Source organism: Otolemur garnettii, unplaced genomic scaffold (assembly GCF_000181295.1).
Source record: "Otolemur garnettii isolate 467f Iridium unplaced genomic scaffold, OtoGar3 scaffold00077, whole genome shotgun sequence".
In the NCBI taxonomy this organism is placed as follows: Eukaryota; Metazoa; Chordata; class Mammalia; order Primates; family Galagidae; genus Otolemur; species Otolemur garnettii.
In genome coordinates, this window is record NW_003852472.1 from 9,485,855 (window position 1) to 9,495,686 (window position 9,832).

The 9,832-nt window shown below is 47.3% G+C and overlaps 1 protein-coding gene across 1 annotated transcript in view; it reads right to left on the minus strand.

The window, feature by feature from the left end:
* Positions 1-9,832, minus strand: part of ITGAX (integrin subunit alpha X) — a 21,523-nt gene that overhangs the window by 6,558 nt on the left and 5,133 nt on the right. The window contains exons 12-20 of the mRNA XM_023515728.1: positions 9,797-9,832; positions 9,467-9,607; positions 9,165-9,371; positions 3,680-3,810; positions 3,399-3,556; positions 3,084-3,238; positions 2,338-2,469; positions 2,176-2,249; positions 1,831-1,972 (exon numbers count right to left, since the gene is read on the minus strand). The exon at positions 9,797-9,832 is cut by the window's right edge and continues 19 nt beyond it. Coding sequence (XP_023371496.1) covers positions 1,831-1,972; positions 2,176-2,249; positions 2,338-2,469; positions 3,084-3,238; positions 3,399-3,556; positions 3,680-3,810; positions 9,165-9,371; positions 9,467-9,607; positions 9,797-9,832 — 1,176 coding nt within the window. The remainder of the gene's footprint in view (positions 1-1,830; positions 1,973-2,175; positions 2,250-2,337; positions 2,470-3,083; positions 3,239-3,398; positions 3,557-3,679; positions 3,811-9,164; positions 9,372-9,466; positions 9,608-9,796) is intronic.

Consider the following 9,832-nt stretch of genomic DNA (forward strand, 5'->3'; position numbering starts at 1 on the left):
GTTGTTTGGCGGGTCCGGGCTGGGGATTCGAACCCGCCACCTTAGGTGTACGTGGCTGGTGCCTTAGCCGGTTGAGCTATAGGCGCCGAGCCGAAGAGCACTTTCGATGACAGGGCAATCACCCCTCACACACCAGGGCTTGCCCTTCCTAGAGTTTTCTTTGATACATTAATCACAATATGCTCTTACTGGGAATATTAGACCAAGAGAGATATAGCAGATATAACAACCAAACAGAATGTGTGGACCTACTTTGGATTTTGGTTCAAATAAACCAGATGTAAAAAGATATTTTCGAGACAATTAGCAAAACTTCAGTATGGTCTAAATACCAGGAAATCATTTATTGTTTATTAGGTGTGATAATGGCATTGGGGTCATGTAAGATGTCCCCACTGTTCAGAACTATAGAGTGTGTCTTAGTTTGTTCTCTACTGCTGTAACAGATCACACAGATGGGGTAACTTATAAACAATAGAACCTTCACAGTTCTGAAGGCTGGGAAGTTCAAGAGCATGGAGCCAGCATCTGGTAAGGGCCTTCATGCTACATTATCTCATGGTGGAAGGCAAAAGATCAAGAAAGCAGGCTCAAGAATGAGAGGCAAAGGGGCTAAACTCATATTATTTAATCAGTAACCAAGTCCCACAAGAATGGCATTGATCGGTTCATGAGGGCTGAGCCCTTATAACCTAACCACCTCTTCAAGTGCCCACCTCTCAGCACTGTTGCATTGGAGATTAAGTCTCCAGCACATGAACTTTGGTGTGACACACTCAAACTACAGCAGAGTGAAACAAGGAGGGGCACAATGACCTCATGTCTGGGATTTGTTTTAAAATACTTCAGCAAAGGAAAAAATCATAGATGAAACAAATGTGGCAAACGGTTGAGAATTGTTGAATTTTGGTGATAGGTTTTTAGGAGATTTTTTGAACTACTCTTAACTTTTGTAAATGTTTAAAATTTTTCATAACAGCATTTCTGTTAAAGTCTGTTTTTGTGTGTGTGTGTTTGTTTTTTGAGACAGAGTCTCAAGCTGTCGCCTTGGATAGAGTGCTGTGACATCATAGCTCACAGCAACCTCAAACTCTTGGGCTTAAGTGACTCTCTTGCCTCAGCCTCCCAAGTAGCTGTGGCTATTTTTTTGTTGCAGTTGTCATTGTTGTTTCGATGGCTTGGGCTGGGTTCGAACCCGCCAGCCTCAGTGCAGGTGGCCAGCACTCTACCCACTGAGCTACAGGCACTGCCAAAAGTCTGTTTCTTTTTGATTCCTTAGACTAATTCTGTCTTCCAGAATAGGGGTTGGCAAACTATAGCCTACTACCTATATTTTTATAGAATAAGTTTATATACAATCATATACTCATTCATGTCAATGGCTGCTTTTACTCCACACAGCAGAGATGAGTAGCTGTGACAGAAACCACATTTACTGCTCTTTATGGGAAAAGTTGGTCAAGACTTGATTTAGAGTAACCGGTAAATTCAACCCCTTTCTTCTCCAGAGTTTTAAAATATTTGAAGACTGAGATGCATTATCATTTAAAAGAAGAATATTGATATGACATGAAATACAAAGAAATTTTAGGCAAGGGCTCCTCTCTCTCCACATTAGCATCCTTCCAGGAAATCATTCCTGTTCATGTCCTGAAAATGTGATGGCCTAAGTTAAACACCACATGAGCCCCAGACAGCACAACCATATCCATCCAAGACCAGCCCAAAACTCTTGGCATACAAGCAATGGCAGCCCAACCCAAGCTTTGAATCTGCACAGTCTATGCTGATTCCCAGTGCATCTGCCTCTTCCTTCCCCAGAGGGAATACCTGGCCCCATGTCACGCGGCGAAAGGACAGCCCCTCCGGGTAAGAAAAGGTGACTGTGGTTCTATAGGAGTCCTCGCCATCATTCCACACTCTCACTTCTGCGTTCAGCTCCAGGTTACTCCCCACCACCAGGGTCTTCAAGCTGGGTGTTGGGGGTAGGAGGAAGAAATGGTTCTGTGACTGAGGCTAGAAATGGTTTGGGGATAAAATAGAGTGGGGATATGGGAAATGGGGTTCAGGACACCTCAGTTCTGAGTATAGAGTGGGAATGTTAGGGAGGGCCAGGGGTAGGAGTCCTGGTTCCAGGAGGGAGGCTGGGGCACTAGGGCAGAGGAACAGGCTCACCCTGAGAATCCGAAGGAGATGCCAAGGTCATCCTGGCATATGTGGTCAGCTCCACAGTTCTTCTCAAAGGGGAGCTGAGAGGGAAGGCAACTTGAGGTTTTCCTGGAGACTCAGAGCCCATGCTGTCCATTTCCTCCAGGAAACCCCGACTCCAGGACTCACCGATGCCGTGAAGTATCTCGGAGCGTCGATAGCCAGTATAGGCCGGAGGTTTCCAAAAGAAGGGATGGGCTCGCCCACCAGATTGATGTTGAGACGCAAAGTGATGGGAGTCACTGAGTCCTCCACACAGTCCTAGAGGATGGACAGAGAGGAGAGAGCTGGGTAGGAAGCACTGACGCAGAGCTCCCAGCTGGGTCCAGTCCCCTCCTCTGTAGGATGGGGCAATAGCGACGCCTACCTGTGCCTGCCCATGGTCACCATTCTTATCCTGCCATGCAGGATGGCCTCCCAGAGGCCTCCCTGGCACCCTCTCTGTTTTCTTCCCCAGTTTTCTCTTTCTTCATTGCATCCCTGACATCTATCATCCAGAAATTAATTTGTTTCTGATTTTCCCCCCTGCTGAGCTCTCTGTGGACAATGACTCTTTTGTCTACTGCTGTGTCCCCGGCCCCTAGGACACAGAGGAGCAGCTCAGTAAATCCCCATCCAGTGAATGACTGAAAGACTCCCAGCCCAAAGCCTTACAGCTGTCTCAAAAAGCCAAAGTCTCTTTCCTAAAATCTGACTGTGTGACCTCTGGCAGTTGCAGCTGACCTCATTCATTCACGCATTCACTCACTTACTCAGCTAACATGTATTAAGCATGCCAGGTTCTGTGCTGAGCTGAGGCACAGGGAGGACCCAAATTTGGCCTGTTCCCTCCCAGCCCCACCCACCACCAGCCCCCAGACTCCAAGGCCCCTCACCGGAAAAAGCAGATTGACAGTTTCACAGTGCTTGCCCAGCCCAAGGTCTCGGACTCGAGTCAGATTGTGAGCATGTGTTTCCTTGAAGATGGCACGGGGACTCAGCCGGCCAGGGTCCAGGGCAAGGTCAAAGGTCACAGAGCTTCGGACAGCATCTGTAGGGGAAAACAGATCACCTGTAGGTCACCTGTAGAGGTCACCTGTAGGGGGATGGGGTAAGAGGCAGGTAGGTAAGGGGCAAGGCAGAAGATAGGAGTCCCGTGCTAGGGGACTCCAGAGGTCATGGTGTCTTGGGTCAGAGGGGAGAGGACTCACTCAGTTGGATCTTGGGACCGTCGTAAATACGAAGGCAGACGTTGGCTTCACCAAGCATCTGGTTAGAGACCCCCTGCTCCTGACACTCAAACACAGACCTGGGTATCTCCGCAATTGAGAAGTCTATGTTTGCTGACACCCTGAGGATGGGTCTGGTCCTGCAGGAAGAACATGAGCTGAGGACAAGTGTTGGCTCCTAACTCAACCCTGAATGGAGCAGGGAGTGGGCATCCTGGTCTGAACCTAGGACCACATGGGTGTCCAAGAAAGGCTGTTCTCACCTGAGCAGCACTACCTGTCCCTGGGCCCCCACGGCCAGGTCCACCAGTCTGTCCTGGGTGAGGTCCTGTCCCCCGCTCAGCGACTGCCCAAAATACTGGAGCTTGGAGGGGAGCTGGGAGCCTGCAATCCGCTAGCCAGAAAAGAAAAAAGTGACTCAGGTTAGAAGAGAGGGGAACAAGTTGGAAGGAAGTAACAAGAGATACAGAGGTAGGAATGTAGGAGAAAAGAAAAAAGGGGGAAACAGTGAACAAATGTCACCAACAAGGCCCAGAGGAATTAAGAGTGGGGAGATGATGACTGTAGAAAAGGGAAGATTCCAAACAAACAAACAAAGAAGTGGAGATTGGAAGGCTGTCCTAGTAACCCGAGTGGCATTCATTCCATCATTCAGTTAGTCCCTGGTTCCTCGTCTGACTCCACTTACAAGCCATGAATCCTTGGGCAAGAATTTAATGTTTCTTTGCCTCAGTTTCCTCACCTTTCACATTAGGATCATAACACCTTAGAGCTTAGCTATGGACATTAGATGAATTTGTACAGTTCTTAGAACAGCACCTGGATATGATCAATAGTCAATGACCTATTATGACGAGTGTTTAAGGCTGAAAGAGACCTCAGAGTTCATCCAAGCCCCTGCTCCCTGCTGGCAGATCAGGAGAGAGGTTGGAGACAGTGCTGAGCCCACTTTATCAACCTCTAGGTGGCTGAATCCAGACCTGAAGCCAGATCCTCCAACGCCAAACTCAAGGCCCCTTTTCTTTCTTTCTTTCTTTCTTTTTTTTTTTTTGCAGTTTTTTTGGCCAGGGCGGATTTGAACCCACCACCTCCAGTATATGGGGCTGGTGCCCTACTCCTTTGACCCACAGGCGCCGCCCTCAAGGCCCTTTTTCACTACCTGCTGCACTCTGTCTCCTCAAAGGACGCTGAGGAGCCAAGTTAGAATGGAGACTGGGTGCACCCCCACCCAGATTCTACCCTCCTGGCCACTGCCTCCCCTTGTGGGGCTTTTATCTTTTTTCCATTGCTCTGTTATGCCCAATCCCTCAGAGAATGTACCCTTTAAATCTCTGGGCACTCCTAGGACTAGCAGATATTAAAAGTGATGATCATAAAATACAAAGAGAAATTTACCAATTACTAAAGGAGTCTCAAAGCAGGGTAGGGGGTAGAAATAGCACAAACACAGAAAAGTGGCCAACACCAGAGTTCTCTGCTCCCAGGAAAACTGATCTCAGTACCATATCCCCACAGTTAGCACGTGAGAACAGCACAAGTCCTTTCCCATCAAGTACTGGCACGCCCTGGAGATACTACTGCAGCTTCACTTCCAGACTACCACATTAAAGGGAGCCACACAAATGTTTCGATTTCCCAGTGCATATAAAAATGTTATGCTTAGGCTATATTATTTGTCTATTGAGTGTGCAATAGTGTTATGTCTAAAAAATATACATACCTAAATTAAAAATATTTTATTGTTAAAAAATGCTAGCGATCATCTGAGCCTTTGGCAAATTGTCATCTTCTCACTGGTGGCAGGTCTTGCCTCCATGTTGATGGCTACTGACTGATCAGGGTGGTGGTTGCTGAAGCCTGGGGTGGCTGTGGCTCTATTTGTGTGTGTTACCTTAATCTTCAAATAAGATAACAATAAAATTTGCCCCATCATGTTGACACTTTCTTTCTCAAAAGATTTCTCTATAGCATTTTCCCCACGGTAGAAGTTCTTTCAAAATTGGTGTTAGCCCTCCCAGACTCTTCCACTGCTTTATTAACTAAGTTTATATCATGTTCTAAATCCTATAGTGCCATTTCAACAATGTTCATAGCATCTTCACCAGAGGTAGAGTCTATCTTAAAAAACTGATTTCTTCACTCATCTACAAGAAGCAGCTCCTCATTGATGAGAGTTTAACATGAAATTGCAGCAATTCAGTCACATTTTCCAGCCCCACGTCTGGTTCTCTTGTTATTTCCACCATATCTGCAGTTACTCCTTCGACTGAAGTCTCAAACCCATTAAGATCATCTATGAGAGTTGGAATCAATTTCTTCTAAATTCCCGTTGATGTTGATGTGTTGACCTCCTTCCAAGAATCATGAACGTTCTTAATGGCACCCAAAGTGATGAATCCTTTCCAGAAGGTTTTTAGTTTATGTTGTCCTGATCCATCAGAGGCATCTATGGCAACTATAGCCTCACAAAATGTATTTCTTAAATATTAGGACTTCAAAGTCAAAATTGCTTCTTGATCTATGAGCTGCAGAATGGATATCATATTTTCTGACATGAAAACAATATTCATCTCCTTGTACATCTCCATCAGAGCTCTTGGGTGAACAGGTACGTTGTCAATACGCAGTAATGTTTGCAAAGGAATCTTCTTCTTCTGAGCAGTAGATCTCCGGAATGGTCTTAAAATATTCAGCCAACTATGCTGTAAACATATGTACTGTCATCTGGGCTTTCTTGTTTCACTTATAAAGTGTAAGCAGAGTAAAGTTAGCATTGTTTTTAAGGGCCCTAAAACTTTCAGAATGGCCACTGAGCCTTGGCTTCAATTTAAAGTCACCAGCCCCAACCAAGAGAATCAGGCTGTCCCTTGAAACTTCGGAGCCAGGCATTGACTTCTCTTGGGTCATCAAAGTCCTAAATGAAATCTACTTTCAGTAGAAGACTATATTTAGTCTACATTGAAAATCTGCTGTTGAATGTAGCCACCCTCATCAATGAACTTAGCTAGATCTTCTGGATAAGTTGCTGCAGATTCAACAGCACTTGCTGCTTCACCTTGCACTTTTAAATGTTATGGAGACAGTTTCTTTCCTTAAGCCTCATGAACCGACCGCTGTTAGCTTCAAATTTTTCTTCAGCAGCTTCCTCACCTCTCTCAGCCTTCACAGAATTGGAGAGTTAAAGCTTTGCTCTGGATTCGACTTTGGGTTAAGGGAACATTGTGGACAGACCACTCAAACTTTTCTCATGTCAGCAATATACGAAAGTTCTACTTTGTTATCATTCATGTGCTCACTGATGTAGCTCTTGTAATTTCTTTTTTTTTTTGAGACAGAGTTTTACTTTATTGCCCTCGGTAAAGTGTCATGGTGTCACAGTTCACAGCAACCTCCAGCTCTTGGGCTTAGGCAATTCTCCCCAGCTATTTTTTGTTGCAGTTAGGCTGGGGCCGGGTTTGAACCTGCCACCCTTGGTATATGGGGCCAGCGCCCTACTCACTGAACCACAGGTGCTACCTAGCACTTGTAATTTCTTTCAAGAAGTTCTTCTTTGTGTCCACAATTTGCCTAACTGTTGAGGACAAGAGGCCTAGTTTCAGCCCATCTCAGCTTTCAGCATGCCTTCCTCACTAAGCTTAATCATTTCTAACTCCTGATTTAAAGTGAAAGACTCTTCCTTTCACTTGAAGAGTCAGAGGCCATTCCAGGGCTATTCACTGGCCTAATTTTAATATTGTTGTCCCTCAGCTATCAGGGAGGCTTGAAGAAAGGGAGAGTAACAGGAAACAGCAGTCAGTGGAGCAGTCAGAACACACATAAGTTCACTATCTTATAGGAGAGCAAGGTTTATGGCACCACCCCCGAATTACAACAGTAACATCAAAAATCAGTGATTGCAGATCATCGTGACAGCTCTAATAATAATGTACAGTTTGAAATATTGTGCAAACTACCAACATGTGACACAGAGACATGAACCTATTGTTGAAAAAATGACATTGATAAACTTGATTGACACAGGGTTGCCTAGTAAATCTATTTTTAAAAATGCAATCTATGGCTCGGCGTCTGTGGCTCAGTGCTTGGGCACCAGCCACATACACCAGAGCAGGCAGGTTCAAATCCAGCCCAGGCCCGCCAAACAACAATGACAACTACAACCAAAAAATAGCCAGGTGTTGTGGTGGGCGCCTGTAGTCCCAGCTACTTGGGAGGCTGAGGCAAGAGAAAGGCCTAAGCCCAGGAATTGGAGGTTGCTATGAGCTGTAATGCCAGGCATTCTACCAAGGGTGACATAGTGAGACTCTGTCTCAAAAAAACAAACAACAACAACAAAAACCCCAGGTATGCCTGTATGTTATGGGACATGCAATGGAATGGAAAAAGAAAATTGTAGTGGGTCAGTGAATCCAGAAATCCCTTCTCTTTGGTTCAGGCCTTGTGGGTATAACCCAAGTGGTACTTGTAATCAAGAGCCTACATACATCTCAGCCACTGCAGCAAGGGAACATTAAACAAATTGGTGCAACTTTATTGCAGTTCCATGACAATCATAGATCATAATCGTATAGACCATGTGCCAAGCCCAGGTCTAAGCGTTTTATTTGTACTAATTCATTTAATCCCTACAGCAGCAGCTCAGTGACACTGATTCTATTATTATCACCATTTTAGAGATGAGAAAACTGAGCCCAGAGAAGCAAGTGACCTGACCGAGATCACACGGCTGGGATACATGCAGGAGAACTGGGGCACCATCTACCTATTTCATGGAGCCTCTGGACCCAGCATCAGCCCCTCCCACAGCCAGGAGAGGACCCCTGTCTCCAGCCTCAGTTCCATCTCCCACCCCAGGTCTTGGCTTCAGCCCAGGCAGTCTCCTGCCACTAGCCTGAGCAGCTGCCATTCCCTTCCCTCTCTCAGTAGCTCCTCAGAAAGCACAAATCACCTCTCCTCTCTTCTTTGATTCCAGACAGCCTTCAGTCTGTTGTGGGTAGTTTACTAGTTAAGAGGCCAGGCTTTGAAGGTCAGACCCCTGCTCACATCCCTGGCCTGGCTGGCCACCATTAGCTGGGGGGCCTTAGGCAGGGACTGACGGCCTCCGTGAGCCTTAGTTTCTTTCCACGAAACATGGAGATGATAAAACCAACACCATTAGCTTCTCGTACACATAGCAGAACGAGAGTGCTAAGCATGCTGGTCATCACATGGTCACGAAGGACTATAACAAATAAATGACCCTATCACATTCCCCTTGCTGGGCTTTTATTTCATCAGTAACATGCACTCTCATGATGAGTTGGACGAAAAGAGCTCCCTGCTCTCCGTCTGGGAGTCCTGGGGTCCTCACGCTGCTTGCTTTCAGTTCCTATCCCCTCATCTCTTCTTTTCAGTTTTTCTATTCAGATCTGCCTTGACTACAATCTCTTCCCAAAGCTCTTCCCAAACCTTTCCCAGCACCTCCCTTGGACTCTCACTTCTCTTCTCCCTCTGTGGCCAGTGGGGGATTAGAAGGCCTGGGTAGGAGAACTCCTTCAAGTCTCAAGTCCCTGTACAAATAGTGTACATCCATTCAATGTTTCCATTCCTCAAATTCCACGGATTTTTCTTGCTGCCCATAAGGAGACCAAAGCTGGGCAAGGGAGGTCAGATGAGGTTAAAAGGGAAGGTTTTCCAGGTAGCATGGGAAAGAGAGAGAGAAGCAAGGAGGAGGCTATTGTAGTGACAGGGACAGTGAGCAGGCCTCACCTGGCTGTGGGAGCGGCTGATGCTGGGTCCAGAGGCTCCATGAAATAGATAGACAGCACCCTGGTTCTCCTGCTCTCCCGGGGCCCCGATGGCCACATCTGTCAGCTGGTCCCCATTCACATCCCCCAGCACTGTCAGAGCTGCCCCAAAGCGGCCCCAGGGATGGCCCTGCTCCCCACGGAGAATGACCTCACACTGCCACCTGCTCTGTTGTGGAACAAAACCAGTGTCAGGACCTCACCTGGGAGACCCCTCACCCTACCCCCAGACTCCACCCAGCCCAGTGCCCATCAGCCACTCACCCCCCGGGGCAAGGGGCACACAGACACCTGGCCCCCACCGGTCTGCTCATAGTAATGGGGGGCCCCAATGAGGACCAGGTCAGTGCTGCCATCTGTGTCCACATCCACCGAGCAGAGGGAGGCCCCAAAGTAGGAGCCAATCTGGAGGGCAGAGTGTCAGTCATCCTGCCCTTTCCTGCCAGAGACATTCCCTTCTGGGCCAGGTCCCACCTCTCCCCAGGCAACAGGAACTGCCCCAGGGTCTCTGGTCCCCTTCGTGCTCTCCTTCTCCACCCCTGGCCACCCCTCGCCCTGACCCTTGTGTTCCCCTCTGCTGCCTCCATACCCAACCTGGGTCCCTGTGACTTCTGCCTTTGGCCTCCACTG